This window comes from Symphalangus syndactylus, chromosome 5, assembly GCF_028878055.3.
Source record: "Symphalangus syndactylus isolate Jambi chromosome 5, NHGRI_mSymSyn1-v2.1_pri, whole genome shotgun sequence".
Taxonomy (NCBI): domain Eukaryota; kingdom Metazoa; phylum Chordata; class Mammalia; order Primates; family Hylobatidae; genus Symphalangus; species Symphalangus syndactylus.
The window spans coordinates 21,902,419-21,922,945 of NC_072427.2; the positions used below are offsets into that span (position 1 = coordinate 21,902,419).

The 20,527-nt window shown below is 45.2% G+C and overlaps 1 protein-coding gene and 1 long non-coding RNA gene across 5 annotated transcripts in view; one reads left to right on the forward strand and one right to left on the reverse strand.

Annotated features, from left to right (window-relative positions):
• The window catches only part of CPEB1 (cytoplasmic polyadenylation element binding protein 1), a 106,015-nt gene extending 88,639 nt beyond the window's left edge, over positions 1 to 17,376 (reverse strand). For 2 of the 3 annotated variants that reach the window (XM_055277397.2, XM_055277396.2), the window contains exon 1: positions 17,242 to 17,376. In XM_055277397.2, coding sequence (XP_055133372.1) covers positions 17,242 to 17,256 — 15 coding nt within the window. In that variant the 5' untranslated portion in view covers positions 17,257 to 17,376. Of the gene's footprint in view, positions 1 to 16,518; positions 16,760 to 17,241 lie in introns of those variants that run through there. The other variant, XM_055277395.2, reaches the window with a different exon arrangement.
• Positions 17,377 to 17,403: 27 nt separating this feature from the next.
• On the forward strand, positions 17,404 to 19,591 carry LOC129482138 (uncharacterized). Of its 2 annotated transcripts, XR_008657620.2 has the most exons (3): positions 17,404 to 18,179; positions 19,161 to 19,332; positions 19,420 to 19,591. It is a non-coding gene; the product is annotated as an uncharacterized lncRNA (long non-coding RNA). The 2 variants fall into 2 exon arrangements; XR_010120660.1 differs by lacking the exon at positions 17,404 to 18,179 and having other exon boundaries at positions 18,734 to 19,332.
• Positions 19,592 to 20,527: the final 936 nt, after the last annotated feature.

Consider the following 20,527-nt stretch of genomic DNA (forward strand, 5'->3'; position numbering starts at 1 on the left):
TGTCTTTTCAATACACAAAAATTAACCTAGCTTTTAATTACTGTAATAAAAGTACTATATATATATATAAGGATATATATATGGATTCCAGATCCTGGCCACATCTAAAGGCAAGTAAATAAAGTGAGTCTTAGAAGGAGACCACCAGCAACTACATGACAAATAAGTGGCAGAAGGATTAGTGAGAAAGTACCACAGTAGTCTAGGGAACAGATGCAGACTTGGGAGTCTGGGAGAAAGGTATTCCTTAGGAGAGGAAGGAAATCTTACTATTTCAAGGAGCCTGAAAAAAAAAATCTAATTTAGGAATCTGTCTGGTCACCCTGCCCTACTCCTAACCTGTTAGGAACATACACAACTTCCCAAATCAAGGCAAATGATATCTGACATGCCTCCCTCCCCTTCTCTCACATACATCAAGCCAGAACTCTATTTTAAGATGACATTATAATTACAATAAAAGTGAATGAGGTGTTCAATGTATATTCCAAACTGTTTCATCCTATAATTACCAATGTTTGCCTTAACCAATTTGGAAGGAAAAAAAAAATCAAAGCCAGGACTGTCAGATGGCGAACAGATCTACTACACTCCTTTGTGTACAACAGGGATAAAACTAATACTATCTCATAAGGCTTTTTGTGAATTAATGCACATAAAGTACTTAGCATAGGGCCTGGCATATAATTATGTGCTAAACCAATGAATACTATCAGTCGCATCATTATTATTATTCAGAGGCCACCACAGGGATCCTTGAGGAAGGATCTATTGGCTCATTAAGTAAACCAAAAACCTATGGCAACTATTTCTCTGAAGACTCCAGGCCCTTCCATTCCTGGCACCCCCTAACTCTTCCTCTTAATCATTTGACTTAAAATGCTTAATTAAAAGACAAGAGATATGATTCAAATAGACCTAAGGGCTGAATCCACTACAGGTTCAGTATCCCTCATCAGAAATGCTGAGATGACCAAGAAGTGTTTCAGATTTGGATTTTTTTTTTTTGGAAGCTGGAACATTTGCATATACATAATGAGCTATCTTAGGGATAGGGCCCAAGTCTAAACACAGAATTCATTTATTTTTCTTTTTCTCTTTTTTTTTTTTTTTGAGACGGAGTCTCGTTCTGTCGCCCAGGCTGGAATGCAGTGGTGCGATCTCGGCTCACTGCAAGCTCCGCCTACCCGGCTCACAGGATTCTCCCACCTCAGCCTCCCGAGTAGCTGGGACTACAGGTGCCCACCACCATGCCCGGCTAATTTTTTTATATTTTTAGTAGAGATGGGGTTTCATCATATTAGCCAGGATGGTCCTGATCTCCTGACCTCATGATCCGCCGACCTCGACCTCCCAAAGTGCTGGGATTACAGGCGTGAGCCACTGCACCCAGCCAAATTCATTTATTTTTGGTATATACTTCATACATACAGCCTGAAGTTAATTTTATACAATATTTTTAGTAATTCTGTACAGGAAATTAAATTTTGACTGTGTTTTAACTGTCACCCATCATGAATTCAGGTGTCTAATTTCTACTTGTGACATATCAGTGTTCCAAAAGTTTCAGATTTTGGAGCATTTCAGATTAGGGCTGCTCGACATGTGTACTGTGTATATTCACACACACACCACACACACACATTTTAAGAGATGGGGTCTTGTTCTGTCCCCAGGTTGAAGCACAGTGCTGCAATCACAGCTCACTGCAGCCTTGATCTCCTGGGCTCAAGCAATCTTCCTGCCTCAGCCTCCCAAGTAGCTGGACTATAGACATGCGCCACCATGCCCAGCTAATTTTTTTTTTTTAACTTTTTTTTTTTCCCCTCAGAGAAAAGGTCTCGCTCGCTATGTTGCCCAGGCTGGTCTTGAATTCCCGGGCTCAAGCGCTGCTCCTGCCTCAGCCTCTCAAAGTGCTGGGATTACAGGCATGAGCTACCACATCTAGCCAATACTGATCCTTTTAAACTGTCCAGTTAAATTAATTCATAGTTCCTCATTTTCAAAACAGAAACCTACTATCCACCCAATACTCACAGACCCATTTACTTTGTGTAGTCTACCTGAACTTTCATCAATGTATAGATCTGCATTCAGACCAATGTTTTACCATGAGAAAAAATGTTTTTCTCTTGGTTATTCTACTATTGCCTGACAGTTCCTGCCCTTATTTTTAGCATATTTTGCCATAAAGTGAGGTCATTTGTAGCTTTTTTTGACCTTTAGTTGGTCTTCTACTGTCAACAGGAAAGAAGGCTTTAAGATAAATCAGAGACTTAATAGAGCGCAAACCTAAATACTACCGAAAATCAGGAGTCAACAGGAAGAATTACTTGGCAATGCTGTAAAACAAAAACAATTCTTTAATTAAAAAATTAATTTAAACACAATTCTTTGTTTAATGCTAATGATATAGAGACAAATACCCTCAAGATAAAATTAGTTCTACCTACCTATTGTTAGAAAGAATGGCTTTTGAGGAAACTCACCTAATACAAGTTATTTTAATTGAGACAGAGTTTTGCTCTTGTCACCCACACTGGAGCGCAATGGCTCAATCTCAGCTCTCTGCAACCTCCGCCTCCCAGGTTCAAGTGATTCTCCTGCCTCAGCCTCCCGAGTAGCTGGGATTACAGGCATGTGTCACCATGACTGGCTAATTTTTGTATTTTTGGTAGAGACAAGGTTTCACCATGTTGGCCAGGCTGGTCTCAAACTCCTGACCTTAGGTGATCTGCCTGCCTCAGCCTCCCACACGCTGGGATTACAGGCATGAGCCACAGCGCCTGGCCCTAATCCAAGTTATTTTAGATCAGGCCTCAATTTTCTCTCCAATAGATAAGAGCTGACACTCCTATCATGAAACTGTTTTCCTATAGCCATGATCATCAACTAGGACAACAAAGGTGAGGGAAATAGTCTGAAGAAAAGCATTTCCCTCCTCCACAAAGGAAAATCCTCCTCCTCCTCCTCCTTAAAAGTGGGAATCATTGTTTCGAAAAGCAGAAAGAACACAGGCTTTGGAATACAAACACCAGGTCTACCACTTAGGTATCACTCTGAGCCTTGGTTACCTAAAGGTATAAAAAAAAAAAGAGGGTAGCACCTACCTTGCAGACTTTGTAGTAGTCAGAAATACATAGAGTACATGGAGATGCTCAATAAATACCTTATTAGTGGCAGATGTCTAATTCCAAACAAGTTATTAAATTATATCACTGTTACTCAGAGGTATGGTTTCAACTTATTCATCCTAGCCGAGTTCATCAAGAAGCTTATTTACTTGTTTTAGCATACAACTGAGTTTTTTTTTTCCCATCTGTGGTTCGGAAGTATCACTCATAACCTTTTCTTTAAAAATCTGAACCTACACTTTGTAGATGTGTTTGCTAAAGAATAAGATCCCCAAATTTTATATTTATTTGTATAGAAGAAATGAACAATTATCTAATTTGGAAACCTTGGCCCTGCCTTTAAATATCATACTCCCCAGACCCAGCATTGTGATAGGATGGCCACACTGGCAGCTCAAAATCTTTATCTGGGGATACTCACCTGTCGTAAATGAATGCCAACTACCATCTCTGGGTTGATTTTTATTCAGTCTGCCTTTAATCGACAACATAATACCAATGCTGAAGACCTTTCAAGACTATTACTATTAATCATGTACAATGGATTAATGGCCAGTTGAGAAATTTATAGAAGACTGTTTCAAGGGCCCAAGGTTTACTCAGTCCTCCAGAGAGAGTTCTAAAACTGGGGTCTCATGGACTGGAATGCAGTAATCCTCCTGACAAAAATGTGTTCACACTACAAATTTTTCTCAAGTATTTTTTCTCCATTTAATCAGATGTTTTTTAAATGCATTGGTCTTGAACATTTAGACTTTGTTTTTTTAATTAAGCCAGAGTAGCAGAAAGTAATATACTTAGATGCCCCAAATAACTGGTTCTGCTGAGATGTACTCTGGCAATTTGCCTTTTTTTTTTTCTATTTTTATTTTTGAAACAGAGTCTCACTCTGTTGCCCAGGAGTGCAATGGTACACTTTCGGCTCACCACAACCTCCGCCTCCTGGGTTCAAGCAATTCTCATGCCTATGCCTCCTGAGTAGCTGGGACCACAGGCACGTGCCACCACACCCAGCTAACTTTTTATATTTTTAGTAGAGATGGGGTTTCGCCATGTTGGGCAGGCTGGTCTCAAACTCCTGACCTCAGGTGATCCGCCCGCCTCAGCCTCCCAAAGTGCTGGGATTACAGGCATGAGCCACAAGCCTGGCCTGCCTTTAGTTTTATACCAATAATAAAGCTAAACAAAGTTTCTATAGTATGGATACTCAGGATTTTGGGCATATTCTTTATTATGACTTTGAAGAGCCCTTATATGAACACTCCTTTAGAGAAGTGTCATTCAGACCACAGATCAGGAAATGCTACAGATTCCCATGAAGAATACATTTTCCTTATGGAAGAATGTAAGTCTTCTAGCCAAATTTCTCTATTTGCTTTAGTCACCAGCTCACTCAAAGCCAGATTTTGGCTCTACTTCAATGACTCTATAGTTTCCTGAGAGATGCTTCTCTGTGTTTTTCTCCTTGGTCCTACCTCAAGTCTTCAATGCAACAATGCCAGGAATAAAAATTTATCAGGTTGGTCCATATGAAATTGTCAGTATTTTACCTTTTTCGACCAATAAAATAGCAATTTCACATAGTTCAATCTAATATTATTTCATAAATGCTGACAACCCACTAGGTTAGATGTTAAGATTACAGATAAATATATAAAAAACATACTCCTTGCCCTCAGGAGAATTAGGTAGGAAAAAGAAACAAATCTAGTTAGCTAAGTGGAGATCAAGCACAAAATGCTACAGAAGAGAGGAATAAATCAGGGTGTCTAAAATGGTTTCACAACTCAGATGTTTTGGCTAGAGAATAATGAAAATGCAGAATTTCAATAAGGAGGCATGAGAAAAAGCATTAACACAGAGAACAAGCACAGAGAGGATACAGAACACAGCAAATTCAAGAAAACAAAGTAGTCCAACAGGGCTGGACAGGAAGGCTCACCAGGAATAAACGAGATAAAGCTACAGGTCCTAACCTCCTTCCTGTATCATTAAGATAAATCCATCAACAGATACAAGATCTCCTCTCCCTGCATCATCTGACTTTCCTCTCTTCTCCACTGGCTCCTTCAGTTTGTCAGTATGTTCAAGACTCTTTCACCTTAAACCACCACCACATCTTCCTTGATTTAAAATATCCTCCCAATTCACTGCCGTCTTTCTTCTGCTATACTATCAACCTTCTTGAAAATATATGATCTTTATTTAACTTCCTGTTCATCCTCTCAATCCACAACGTCCTGCCAGCACTGATCTCTCCCCTTCCCCAAAAAGACACTAAACAACTGCTCCCAAATTAATGCCTTCATAGCTGACAAATTCAACTGATACTTCAAGTCTATCTTACTCTGCATTTTTGTAGGATCCAACCCTTCAGCTATTCTCCACTCAAGTCAGGAATCACTTTCTCCTGGCTCTCCCTTTCCATCTCTGGCTATTCTTCATTTTTCATAGGGTACATCTATTGTCCAATATTCTTTTTGCTCTCTTAACTCAGTGTGGAAGAGGAAATACTACAATTTAGGACAGGTTTATGAGGACATTAGAGAATATTTCATACCAAAACACCTCAAGAATATTGAAAGCACATGGTCACTATAATTGTAACTCTCATCACTTACCTGTCACACTGCTAACTGTATGGACTGTTAGCTCACCAATTTGATAAACTATAAAGGTCCTTCACAACCTGTATCTCAGCACTGCCCCAGAATAGTATCTGCTGCATTTGCAGGCACTCAATACAGATACCACATGAAAGGCAGACCCGTATCACACTCCTGTCATAGGTATTTTTACCACCTCACTCATAACCTTCATAAATGGTAGTGACTCCTTTCTTAAGATTTTAGATACATCAAGAGAAATATTCATCAATTCTACCTCTTCTCCCTGTCAAAATTCTCAGCCACTAAAGTCATTTTGGGATTTGGGGTTTTAGGTTTGGACCACAGACCATTCCACATCAATAAAAAAACAAAGGCTCCAGAGTTGTCTCAGAGCTGTTCTTGGACCCGGTCTTCATCACCTCTCCATATAATGCTTCTCAGGCTGCCTTGATGCAGAAGAAAGAGGGAACTTGGAGTCTGGGATTCTGATTTAAGCCCCAGTGCTCCATTAACTGGGGAACTTTGACCAAGATTTTCAATTTCTCTAAGCAGGTCTTTTTACTTGTAATGTGAGAATGACAGAGTCTCATAAATTCTCCTGAGGAATAAAAGAAACTAAAGGCTCCGGACAGTTGGTCTACATGACCCTACTCCTGCCCTCACCAATTTGACACAGCTTCCATTACTATCCTTCTTTCTATTTAAAAAGCAATTTTGGAGTCCATTTTTTCTCATACCCTCAGGGCCTCTTGGTTATCCCTGCCACAGCTCTCACACCTTTGTAAACATGATCAGCTCTCTCCCATGTTTATAATTTTTCTTAACCCTGCTCTTCCCTCTAGTAGCCAGCCTGTCTTTCCCTAGCATCCCCATCAGCCCTCCGTACAGAGTACCCCATCTCTACAGCCTTTACTTATCTCTTTAATCCTCGAAGGCAAGCATCAGATGCTTCTCTCCCTTTCCACACATGCTATTCTGAAACACTTTTTTTCAAACCAAGTTCACTGTGCCTTATCAAATCCTATGGACATTTCCTGAGCCTTTTAAGAGGTCTTCATTCCTGCCTGGATATTCTTACAGGATCTTTGGAAAGTACAAATCTAATCACCTACTCCAGAGGGCAGTGGTCCACAAACATTTTGGTCTGAGGACTCCTTTATACTCTTAAAAATTACTGAGGTAATTTTAAGTAATTTTAATTTTAATTACTCAAGAGCTTTTTGTCTAAGTAGGTCATATCAATATTCACCCATTAGAAATTAAAAAGGGGTAGATTTATTAACCATTAAAAAAACCGATTACATATTAACACAATCATTTTCCAAGACAAAAAAAATTTATGGAGTGGCATTGACATTTTTGCAAATCTCTTTAGTATATGGTTTAATATAAGATAGCAGGATTTTCTGGTCTGTTTCTGTATTTAATATGTTGTCATGTGTTATTCTGGCTGAAGTATATGAAGAAAATCCAGCCTCACACAGATACGTAGTTGGAAAAAGGAGTATTTTAATATCATTTTCAGATAACTGTGACTATTAATACTACACCAAAATTCTCAACAAATGGTCATTTCTTAAAGATTAGTTACAATATGGAATCTGAAACCATATGTATTCTTCATATGCTGTTACATTAAAACACATGAGTCAATCTTGCATTTTGGATGGATCTTTTACTCCTATCTGATTTGTTAGTCATTTGACAAATATTGGCTTGAATTATGCAAATCTAACAAACGTTGACACACTAGTTAATAGTAAATAGTACCACCAATCTCACCAGGGGACTTTAAGTATTGGGGCAAGCGTCAAGCTCATGTGGCGGCCAATAAAAGTCTTCCAAAATTCTTATTTTTTTCTTCAGTGCTCAAATTGTATCACTGGCAACAAATACAGTGAGTTATCTCTTATGAAGTGACTGGCTTACTTGGTTCATTTTCAAGAAAATGTCTGCCAAATACCCAAAATTGAATAACCATAGTTTGTTAGTTGTTCTTCTGGTAAAGAAAAAAAGGTGTTCAAAGGAAAAAAAGAGGCTTATTCTTGAAACTCAGTCACATAAACACATTTCCTTGAGACAATCATCATACTTGGATATGAAGCAAAAGTACTTTATACTGACTTCTCATTTGTCACACAGAATATTAAAGGCATATATTCAAGGGCTGAGATGTAATGAAGTTAATTTTACTGCTTCCTCAAGGATATTTGTAAGTGACACTGGCTTTTCTGGGAATGTGTACCATGAAGAATACAATGACTGCTACTACAGTTTAATGGCACTGCCCTGATTCCCCCTAAGTAAGTGCCAGCCATTTTACCCACCCCCACTGCTTTTGCACTATCGGTACAAATGTCAACACAGTGGGGTGGGGGAGCAGAAATCAACCATGTCTTAGAATTATAAAAATACTTCTGACTTTATGGCCTCTTAAAGGGTTTTGGTGACCACATTAGGCAGGTACAGACCTAGCTTGGAGAACTGCTGCCACAGAGTGAAGGCGAAGTTCCTTATCAACAGCATATAAAACCCTTCATGGTCTGCCTTCAGCTTAGTGGCCAAGTTAGATCCCTCCTAGTCTATTCCCACTTTATTCTGTTGTGTGTTCTCTCTCAATAAAAGGGCAATAGTTGTGTGTATCTTGATCAAGATTCACGTATCTGTATATACTGGAGCAACCACCACACACAGCAAGATACAGACCATTTCCAACACTCTGTAAGGTTCCCCTGTGCCCTTTCCCACGCTATCCCCCAAAGAGTTTACTATTCAGGCTTCTGTTGTTACCAATTAGTTTTGCCCATTTTTGAACCTCTTATAAATGCAATCATGTAAGTATTCTTTTGGGTTTGGCTTTTTTTTCCCCACTTAGTATCTGACATGTCTACACATTAAAGTATAGAACAATGGTTTTTATTACTGTGCTATATATTAATAGATGTGGATATATGTATTTATCCATATTCCTGCTCAAGGGTGTACAGAAAAGATTTAAAGTAACAGGTCTGACTGGTGTCTTTTAGCTACCATCTGGGAACTTAAATTTTGAGTTCCCACCATTCCCAGAACTGAGTGACTTACTATACCCAAATGAACAAACAATATGGTTTATGCTGAACATCAGCTTTCCTCCTGGAGTCTGAAATTTTGGTACATTTCAGGCAGAGGCTACCTATTTAACCAGTCCTCAGACACACACACACGCAACTCTCTCTCCGTCTCTCTCTGGGTGCCTAACAAGCTATTCTGACTGGCAACGTTTTACATATGTTGTCAGTTGTGGGGGAATTAAACTATGTCCTGTTTAACTCTCCCGGGAAAAGAACATTGGAAGCTTGTACCAGACTTCACCCCACGTGCCTTTTCCCTTTGATGGCTTTTCTCCGTAACCTTTAGCTGTAAGCTTAGCTATGAGTACCACTATATGCTGAGTCCTGTGAATCTTCCTAGTCAATCATCTAATTTGGGCACTGTCTTGGGGGACCCGACATAACAGGCGTTTGTTGTTTTGCCCTATTTTTTAGGGACAGGGTCTGGATATGTGGTCCAGACCAGACTTGAACTCCTAGGCTCAAGGGATTTTCCTGCCTCAGCCTCCCCGGTAGCTGGTACTACAGGTGCCACAACCGGCTTGCTTTTTCTTCAGATTTTGAATATTATGAATAAAACTGCTGTGAATATTCTTGTGCATGCCTTTTTATACTCACATGTACTCATTTCTCTTGCACATAGGAACACAAGTGGACTACCAGGTCATAAGCTAGTACCCCTTGCGCTTAAAATTCTAGCAATATTGTACTTCTAGTTGCCTAAAAACAGCCCTGTTTCATATCTCCTTGTCCTTATACATGTTGTTCCTTGTGCCTAGAATGTCCTTCCCACTCGCTATACTATGCCTGTTTTGGCAATAACCTTTAAATCTTTTACCTGCCTACTTCTGATGTTATTTCTGATGAGGAAAAGGAAGAAATTGGTTCTGTTTTTATATCTGCTGGGTTTAACATACCTCAGATAGATACATGTATTCGGTAGTCCAATCAGAAGTATAAGTCTTCAGAACAACCAAGGCTAAAGAGCTCAATCTAAAACTTGGGCACACAACAGTCAACTGGTGCTTCTATAGGAACACATGGGCCTCCTGTATATATAAGGAGACAGCAATGATCCAACAGGGTTGAACTGTGAAGAATGTGGCATTTGGGGAGAAAAGGAAGCCTGCAAGTACCAAGACAAGACAAGATTGATCAGATAAGAAAGAAAAAAAGGGAAGCCATAGTCTTACAAACCAAATGGATATTTTAAGTACAATAAGAGACCAACACAGCAGAGGTGAGAGTGTATGAATTTTACAAATAGTACTAGTCTAGAAATGAGAAAACCTGGGTTCCAGTTCTGTCTCTACTCCCTGCTCACAGTATAAAATTAGAGTAATCACTTTTCATTCTAAACTTAATTCTCCTAGTCCATGAAAAGAGGATGTCAGAGATTATAATCTGGCTTTGATGTCAACTCCAAGTTATATGTAGGAGACAGGTCTCTAACACCTTTTGAGCTTCAAAACAATTCCAAGATTACAGCTTTAAAAAAACAAAAACAAAAAGCCTCAGGAGAAAGGGCAGACACACGGGAGACAGACAGATGGTGTCAGGGCCAGAACGCAGGAGCACAAAGCCAGAATGCAGAGAGCACAGGTGTTAAGTAATAAGAGATTAAGTGTTCTGTAAAAAGACACAAAAAAACCAACCTGCCCTTCGAAGTAACTGTTCTCTTCCAACAGAGGAGAGCTACTCCCACACTTTTATCAAAGGGGATTGTAGGCAGTGGGGCTAAATCTGTCAGGATGGTACATAAAGCAGCATATTATGCTGGCCAAGAATAAAGAAACCAGTAACACTATTAGTTAAGTTACTCCTAGAATCAATAGCTACTTGCAACTAAGACCCATTTTTAGCATACAAACCAAACTTTAGACCTGCCCTCTGGGGATTCTCCTGTTACCTCAAGGGAACTCATCATGAATGCCTTAAATAAATCAAAACAAAGAGTGTTAACTCACTATAATTTAAAAGGACTGTTCCACCATTCAGGAATACAAAAAAAAAAAAAAAAGAATTCAAAGGTTACCCACGCCTAAGTGTTCTCCTGAACTACTGAAAGTAAAGCTCAACCCCATTCAGTCAGGAATCCTCCAAGGTCCAAGTTAATCAAAACTACATTATATATTAGGGTGGCAAAATAATCCCTAACACTGGGCTTTAAAATGACACCTAACAAAATTCATTGGAAATTACATCTACGATGTGAATTTAGCACTCTGAAATTTGGATATTAACTTCTTACAGCAAGTCAGATAATTTTCCTATGAAAATATGAAATATTACATACACCACACACGTTTCAGTTCAATCTTTTTCAGCTAGTTTACTATAATTGAGAAATGCACTGTTGGGGCGGGTCCTATCTTCAACATAAAAACTTTTAGTCTATGGAATCTGTGGTCACAGAAGATGAGACACTCTAAAACAGGCTGCAACAATGGCAGGAAAAAACTAAGGGCATTTCCAAAACTGCAATGTTGGGTACAAAGGAAGCAAAGTTCATAGTGACCAAAAGGCTTTAAGAGCCTGCATGGTGGCTCATACCTGTAATCCCAATACTCTGGGAGGCTGAGGCAGGAGGATGGCTTGAGCTGAGGATGAGCCTGGCCAACATAGTGAAACCCCATCTCAAAGAAAAAATTTTTTAAAAATTAGCCAAGCATGTTAAATGGCTGTAGTCCCAGGTACTTCGGAGGCTGAGGCTGAAGGATCCCTTGAGCCAGAGGGCTTTGAGGCTGCAGTAAGCTGTGATTGCACCACTGCCCACCAGCCTGGGTGACACAGTGAGACCTTGTCTCAAAAAAAATCTTAATAAAATCTTAAAAGGCTTAAGAAACGGTAAAGGGTGCAATCAGTGCTTCTTGGTCTTAATTCAAACGAGAAGCAAAATTCTTACATAACCTCCTCTACCATAACCTCTAGGTGCAAACCCCTTCCTACCCTTTAGCCTCAGAGGGGCTTTCTGGCAAATTCTCCTCAGTCAGTACAGTTTATATCCCGCCTAGGAAAGGCAGATTTGCAGAACAGGATGAGATTAGCACAACTTTTCCATAGCAGAGAAAATAATTTGTTATTTGATCCCATGATTCTTTTACTGCCTCCACTACTAGCTACTAAAGACCACAGTCTAAACATTAATACTTAGGTCTGGTGTGCATTTCTGTCTCAAACTGTAAGCCAAAAGTACAAATACTCTAATTTTCCCTTAAAATAAACATAACTTTAGAAAATAATCATTTAGCTAAGGGACCTGAAACCAATGAATGAGAAAGCTTGCACAGACAACACCTAACATTATAAATGCAAAAATAATACCAGCAGAGAGCTACTTTAATCACCTCACCCTTCCCCTCCCCAGCACACTCCACACCCCCAAATCCACAAACACTGAACTCATAGCTGAGTGCTTTGCTGGTAAAGGTTGCTAAGAAGCAGCTAGAGGCAGGTAATATTTTAAAGCTTTCATCTTTCCAAAAACTTTCCAGGATACAGGTAAGAAAGCTATCTAGCTTGTGTCTGAGTTTACATTCTCACAGAAAAAGAATCTTTAGCAAAAGCTCTGAATATGCTTTTTACTCCTTTAAATCCTTGGGAATGTGGCCGGGCACGGTGGCTCCCACCTGTAATCCCAGCATTTTGGGAGGCCGAGGCGGACAGATCACGAGGTCAGGAGTTCGAGATCGGCCTGGCCAATACGGTGAAACCCCATCTCCAGTAAAAATACAAAAATTAGCCGGGCATGGTGGCGCGCGCCTACAGTTCTAGCTACTTGGGAGGCTGAGGCAGAAGAATTGCTTGAACCCCAGAGGCAGAGGTTGCAGTGAGCCGACACTGCAGCACTGCACTCCAGCTTGGGCAACAGAGTGAGTCTCCATCTCAAGAAAAAAAAAAAAATCCTTGAAAATGCAATACAGGAAAAAAATGTACATACCCCTTACATCTGTAAGTGTGGCTCTGTACAATGCTGGGATTCTAAGTTTTATCCAGAATTGAAACCCCAGCCCCTCATTTCTGAGGCAGGGCTATTTTATGCCCTGGGAGCTTATCTCAGAAGATTTTACCACATACTGCTTTAAAAAAAATTTTTTTAACCTTTATTAATTCTTCCTGGAAATCTAAGAGACAGCATTATGGGAAACTTAGGTAAGACAGACAAGGTGAGATTTAGTAAGCTCCATTTTACTTTTACAGGTCTTAAAACAATTATATAATTTCAAATTTGCCTTGCCTAAGACCGAAAAAGTTACTGAAATTTTAACTGTCCTGAAAAAAGGAGTCTTTTGTGCAGAGAGTTGGGAGGGTCACCCCCACAGTGGGAGGAGCCTGACTTCCCCAGACCTCCGGCTCTTAGGATCAGCTAACTGCTCTGACATACATTGTGGAATGATAGACACAGCACATTCCTCCTAACATCAGCACTGCTGTACTAACACTCAGAAGACCCACACTGACTTCTACAGCAACTGGGATTCCTGCCAATGCAGTTAAGGTTCACTTTACCTATAAATGTGACCAGCGCCCAGACCACCACCTTTTTTCTAGAATGTACGCCACAATAACCCCTTGATCCTCTGACATAACAGAACACACATAATAGGCTGGGCTATGGCACCAGAAGGACCTAGGTTCACACTCAATTCCATCACTTAACAGCCTTGTGACTTGATTTCTAAAGCCTGTTTCCTTTTCTGCAAAACAGCTGGGAAATCCAAAAGGGATGTTTTAAGACAGATTCCAAACTAGCCTTCAGGTTGAATCCAACATTAAAGACATTACATTTGGTCCATAGTGTTTAAAATTTTTTTAACGCGGGCCGGGCGCGGTGGCTCACGCTTGTAATCCCAGCACTTTGGGAGGCCGAGGCAGGCGGATCACGAGGTCAGGAGATCGAGACCACGGTGAAACCCCATATCTACTAAAAAGACAAAAAATTAGCCGGGCGTGCTGGCGGGCGCCTGTAGTCCCAGCTACTCAGAGAGGCTGAGGCAGGAGAATGGCGTGAACCCGGGAGGCGGAGCTTGCAGTGAGCCGAGATTGCGCCACTGCACTCCAGCCTGGGCGACAGAGCGAGACTCCGTCTCAAAAAAAAAAAAAAAAAAAAAATTTTAACGCTACATTTAAAAGTCAAGAGATTCATCAAAATAGAGATAGCCAGTTTAGATGCAAGTCAAAGATCCACCAACTCTGGACCCACATTTTTGCTGGGCAACAATCAGCTAGTGGCTGCTCCTTTCAGAGAGGCATATACTCTGTAGTTCAGAAGCCATTACCTTTCTTTCCTCCTCCTCTGCTCATTTACGTTACCTCTGGCCCCTATAGGGTTTGAGTTTGAAGACTAAAAATAAAATTAATGGTTGTGCTCAGTGAAAATGCTTATTAAGGCAGCTATTATCATTAGGTCACTAGTAAGTTTGGTGCTGAGCCTGGAGTCTTACTACTTTATCTTCCTCCTCCACTTTTTGCTTCATGGGCACTGTTTTGTGCACTACAGTGAAAAAAAAGCCCATAGAACCATTCCTTTATCAAATGCCTATGGCCTAACCCAAACTGCAAACGTTTCCATGATTATTCATCACAGGCATCAGCTCTCCAACCTCTGATGTGCTGCACAGGTTGGCACAACCTCCCACCCACACATGGGAGCCCAGACCAGGGAGTTGTTGACAAGACAAACCGTTCGGAGGGGGGAAGCCAAGTTTTGTTTTTTTTTTTTTTTTGAGACAGAGTCTCGCCCTGTCGCCCAGGCTGGAGTGCAGTGGCGGATCTCGGCTCACTGCAACTTCCACTTCCTGGGTTTAAGCGATTCTCCTGCCCCAGTCTCCCAAGTAGCTTCGATTACAGGCGCCCACCACCACGCCTGGCTAATTTTTGTATTTTTAGGAGAGACGGGATTTCACCTTGTTGCCCAGGCTGGTCTTGAACTTCTGACCTCAGGTGATCTGCCCGCCTCAGCCTCCCAAAGTGCTGGGATTAAAGGCGCAAGTCATGGCGCCCGGCCATACTCTTTTATTACAAAGGTTGACTTATACACAGAGTAGTCAACTTCCAAATCCTACTTCTATAAACTGAGCAGGCACTACCAGGCCACCCAAAGTTTAAATCGCCGTGACAAAAAATTTAAAAAGCGAAACTCGGCCAGATGAGGGGGCTCACGCCTGTAATCCCAGCACTTTGGGAGGCCGAGGCGGGCGGATCACGAGGTCAGGAGTTCGAGACCAGCCTGACCAACATGCTGAAACCCCCATCTCTACTAAAAATACAAAAATCATCCGGGCGTGGTGGCGCGAACTTGTAATCCCAGCTACACAGGAGGCTGAGGCACGAGAATCGCTTGAACCCGGGAGGCGGAGGTTGCAGTGAGCCGAGACCGCGCCACTGCATTCCAACCTGGGTGACAGGGCAAGACTCCCTCTCAAAATAAATAAATAAATATAAAAAAATAAAAAGCCAAACTCTACAGCAACGTGCTCTGGGATTACAGTTCAGCTCCAAGCCAGCTCAATGGGGACAAATAAAAGACCAGTGATGAATCCCCGAAACACCATCCCCAGGGTTTTCCGACAGCTAGCAGCTCCACTGAGCTCCACAAGCTTTTCTAACTATGCAAAAAACCAACCAGAAAAACAATCACCAACTTGAGATTTCCAAGATTGAGTCCTGTTTGAATTTATTTTTATTTTTTAACCCAGCATGTGTCCTAGACTCAAAGGGAACATGAGCCTCAGGGTGCAAACTGTCCTTAGCAGACACTCTTCCCGCTGGCAAGGGACCGCACCGTCACCTGAGGGGCAGCCAAGAGGCAGACGGTGCACCTGTGCCTTCCAGAATAGGAACCCCACCCACTTGCCCCTCTTCCCCACCAGCGACACAGCCCAGTAGTTGACTCAGGTGCCAGGAGAGAGAGCGGGGAAGCAGGGCGGTAGCCAGGGAGACCAAGGGAAGCGGTTGCCAAAGAAATGCGGCGTCAGTCAGGGCCGGGGCTGCAGGCGCGGGGCGGGGGAGGAGAGACGCGGCCTCCTCCCAGGCGGCCCTAGCGGGAGGCACCCCGGCTTCTAAGAGCGAATTCGGCTCCCGACTCTCTTCCCCCAGCTGAGGACGGTGCAAGGAGCCAGAGGTGCAGGGAACAAAGTGCCCCCGAAAAATAAGCGCGTGCCCACGAAGGCGCCCAAGAGTCCAGGGGTCTGCCTGGCTTTTCTCGGTCACGGGGTCAGCGCAGGGCCGCTCACAGAGCCTTCTGGCCTCCCTGGGTCCTCTAGGAATGATGCAGCAAAGCCTCGGTCGACTCGACCGCTGAGGAACCCACGACATGAAAAAGCCCCGGGGAATGACGCCGGGTGGGACACCCCAAGGTGAGGGCCCCTTTGTGGGTGAGTCCCCCCACACTCAGGTGACTCCAGGCGGGCACAGGCCCGCCCAACCAGCTCGCCATCAGGGGGAGCGACCCGTCCAGGGCCCCAGCCGCTGCTCCGCCAAACTTGAGGCCGCCCCTGAGTCTGGGCACCTGGCCTCTTCCCGCACTGAGGAGAATGACCAGAACGCGAGGCCACATGCACCCGCTCGCCAGGCTGCGGGTCTGGACAGCACAGCCCAGAGTGGGTTCGGGCCGCTCCCCGCCAACGCCACCTCCGCAGCCTGCAAACCTACCCCTCTCCCGCCCATGCCCCCAGGACCCACCTCAAAGCCGCCAGCCCCGCGGGTCTCCCGGGCACTAAGCCCCGCCAGTCTTCCGCCCTCGCGCCACACTACCTGGCCAGCCCCGCCCCCATGACTCCCTCTCCGGCGCCAAGCGAAGGTGTGAAGCCACGTGACCTGCCCGGGATTGGGAAGCCGCACGAGGGGCTTGATCCCTCCACCTTAAAGGGGCCGAGACCGCCGCGCCGTCGTGGGCGCCGTCGTGGGGCTCTCCACGGAGCACGGGGTCTACGCCGTCAGCAGCCCCGCCCCGTCCCGCCCGGGCCCCCCCCACCGCGCGCCGGGTGCTAAAGAGACCCGCAGGGGGCGTGAGCTTCCAGCGCCAGCGGCTTCGGATCTCCCGTGCGACGGCAGTGTGAGAAAGAAACGTTCCGGGCGCCGGTGCTCCTTTATGTCCGGTCAGCTCCCGTCTGGACAGACGCTCGAGGCCGCAGTGCGGCTCGGAGGCCTCACCGGCCGCCCCCGCAGGGCTGCGGCGCCTTTAAGCCCAAAGGCCCTGAGTCACGAGGAGGCTCCCTGCCCCCCTCGCCCTCCACCCCTCCACGAGGCCCCACGCCCGCGGGCACGTGACCGCGCCCCGCCCGGGACTCGCGCGCACCGGGCGGGGGATGGGGTTACCGCGGCGCCGGACCCGGCTGCGCGCGGACCGTTAGCTACTGTGGCCGGGACGCGGCCCCGCCCAGGCGAGCGGCGGGCGGCTCTTACCAGCGGGAACGCCATGGGGCCGGTGTGGCCCTGCAGGGCTGACGGGCTGGCCGGCCAGCCGGCGGGCGAGAGACGCGCACGCACGTGGGCACTATTTTTGCAGCGGGCCGCGCGCAGCCCCGCACCCCGGCAGCTTATGAAGCTCCTACGAGCCGCTCCTCGGAGCCGCCCCCCGGCCGGATGCGGAGCACCTGTGTCGGCCCCGCCCGGGCCCTCGCCTCCGCCCCCTCGAGCCCCGCCCCTCCTAGCAGGCCGAGCCGAGGAGGGCTCCGCCGCCCACCCGGAACCCTGCGGGGACCGCCGCCGCTGCTGGCCACAGCTGCCTCCTGGGGGGCCAGAGACCTAAGCCTGAGCGCGCTATCACCTAAGTGACCCTAGCCGACTCACTGTCTGCCCTGGGCCTCAGTTTCCCTCTTAACGAAAGAGGGCACGATTTACAAGCCCCTGCGAGCGGCGGCGATCGCTTCGTCAGTACAGCCTCGTGTCCGCGCTCTTTCTCTTCCAGTGATCTCTGCAGGGCGAGAGCCAGCCCTGCATCCTTGGTCGGAACCGTAGCCCCCGGGCTGCAGGAGGCGCACTCACTTTAGACCCACTGCTCCGTGCGCTGCAGAGGGGGCCGCGAGTCAGGACATTCCAGAAAGTTCCAAAGACATCACTGGTCCTCTTTAGACCGGAGTTCTCCGGGAAAACCGCTTCCGGCGCTCCCGACACACCGAGATAGAAAGTTTCACAGAAATAGGGCGAGGGCTCCAGGGCAGGCGTCCTGGGGCACCTGGAGCAGGGGCGGACCGGAAACCTCAGGCAAACGCAGAGGTGGAGATGGCATTCCAGGCGGGAGACCAAGCAAAGGCAGAGAGGGAGGACGGCACCGAGCGGCTCCCTCTGACCAGGACTGAGGATGATGCGACCTGATACCGCGGGAGGGAAGCCTGGGCCCGGTTTGTAAGGGGCCTTTATTCTGCAGACAGTAGGAAAACTATTAGAGAATTGTAAAAGGGGTTGGCAGTTGTCAGGTCTGTTTTAAGGAGTTACTGGAGACATAGAAGAGGTTAGACAGAAAAGGGGGAAAGCAAGGGACTGGAGTGGGGAGGAAAGCGACCAGAGTTTATTGAACATTGTTAAGTGTTTCACATGTGTCGTGTTATCATGATACTGTTTAATAAGCATTAACTATGCTCTGGTCCCCTCCTGGCACTTAGGAAGGATGGTGCCGCCATCTTCCTGGGCTTGATCTAATGGCTAAGGGGAGAGGGGCAGGTAACTGTCAGTTTCTGCCTGAGGCAATGGAGAAAGAGGAAGCTGATGGTATAGTCTAGTGTTTCAGAAGGATTAAGGGGGGAAGGGTGGTGAGCGTAAGAGTAGAAGTCCATGAGGGGGTGAGTGACAGTGGGAATTGGCCAGCCTCCATCCACTTGGTCTACTTACAGGAGCTTCTTTGGGTTGCTGAGGTCATGGGCAGAATGATTAATGCATTCTCTGTCTCTACAGAGACAAGGCAGGAGAAACTTCGCTGGGACCCCTCCCTCTTGAGCCATGCTTTCTCCAGGAGTAGCCTACCCAAGTGTTGTCCTGGCCCACAAGCACCGTAGGGCAGCTGCTTCTGAGAGGGTGCCACACCCAGATGCCTACAGCACAGGAGCCAAGTGAGGGTGGGCGACAGCACTGAAGGCCCAAGGCACACCCAAAAGGGCTGTTAGCTGGTGGGCACCATGTAGAAACGAGGTCCCAGCCCAGTCAGATCTTTCAAGAAAAGCTGGAAGTACTTTTTTTTTTTTAAGTGAAATCTTGAATGTGAATTTTAATGTTGGTTATTAATCCAAATGAAAAGAGCCAAGCCCAGCATGTCCAGGGGCCTCATGCAGCTCACTGGCTGCCAGTTTGTGATCCCTGACATCCTTTCCTCCTCTCTGACCCAAAAGCTGAGCAAGGTAAGAATCTGAAACCCAGAATAGTGCCCAAGGGAGCAGGTGTCTGGAGGCCCCTTTCATTTTTCAAAACTGTCAACCATAAGAAAATGAAGGCATCTTTCAAGAGACTTGGAACAGAAACTTCTGCTGCCTAAAATCTCTCTCCTTAAACTTTCTGTTGCAGGTAATAATAATAGCTCGTTTTCACTGACCACTTACTGTGCGCATGGTAAAGTTCTAAGTGCTTTACCTATGTTATTTCATTTTGCAGATGAGACTGAAGCTCAAAGAAGTTAAGTAACTTGCCAAAAGGGGCGTGAGCCACCACCCGGCCAAAAGACTCCCAGCTAAAAGTGTGAGAGCAAGGACTCAAACCAAGGCAGTCTTCTGGTTTCAGAGCCTGAAGTCTTAACCAGGTGAGAATAAAACTTCCAGCGTGCTTATGTGTGTGCTTATCTGTGAATGACCTAAGAGCTGACTGCAGATGTTGAGAGAAGAGGTAACTTTGACCAAATGCAGTCATGACCTCAGGTGTGGGCAAGTCCTTACTCCCTACCTGGACTTGGCTAGGCCTGCAGGTCATACAGGAAGAACGGTCCCTCTGAAGGTGACCATAATCCACAGGGCAGGGTGTGGAAAGTGACAGAGGTGAATATATTAAATGACTTGGTCAAGTCCCCACAGCTGGTCACTGGCAGAAGTAGCAGAAACAAATAGGCAGCATTATCTATTCTTCCAGTCAACAAACAGCCTTTGAGCCCAGCTATGCCTGGCACTGTCTCTGCAGTCAGGCCCCAGACTTACAATACTGATTTTAAGTCCAACTATAATTAGCTGGACTACATCTTAAATATATGTACTAGGGAGACAGGAGGGACCCTGTAGTCTTTTATATGCTCAGGTGTTCAGTGCTTCTGCAGGAGGCAGAGAGCTAAAAGAAGAGAGAAGTTTGATGGGAGAAAATAATTTCCTGGTTGCAAAAGATAAGAAAAGGAATTCACTCAAGAACTCAAGACCACAAGGTAGACACACACAGTCTCTGCTCAAGTTTTGCCAAGCTCTGTACAGAAGAAACCATGTTCTTTGTTTTTTCAAGTTCCTTTTAAGTGGGATAAAAGAGTGGATTGAGGCCGGGCGCGGTGGCTCATGCCTGTAATCCCAGCACTTTGGGAGGCCTAGGCGGGCGGATCATGAGGTCAGGAGATCAAGACCATCCTGGCTAACACGGTGAAACCCCGTCTCTACTAAAAATACACACAAAAAATTAGCTGGGCATGGTGGTGGGCGCCTGTAGTCCCAGCTACTCGGGAGGCTGAGGCAGGAGAATGGCATGAACCCAGGAGGCGGAGCTTGCAGTGAGCCGAGATCTCACCACTGCA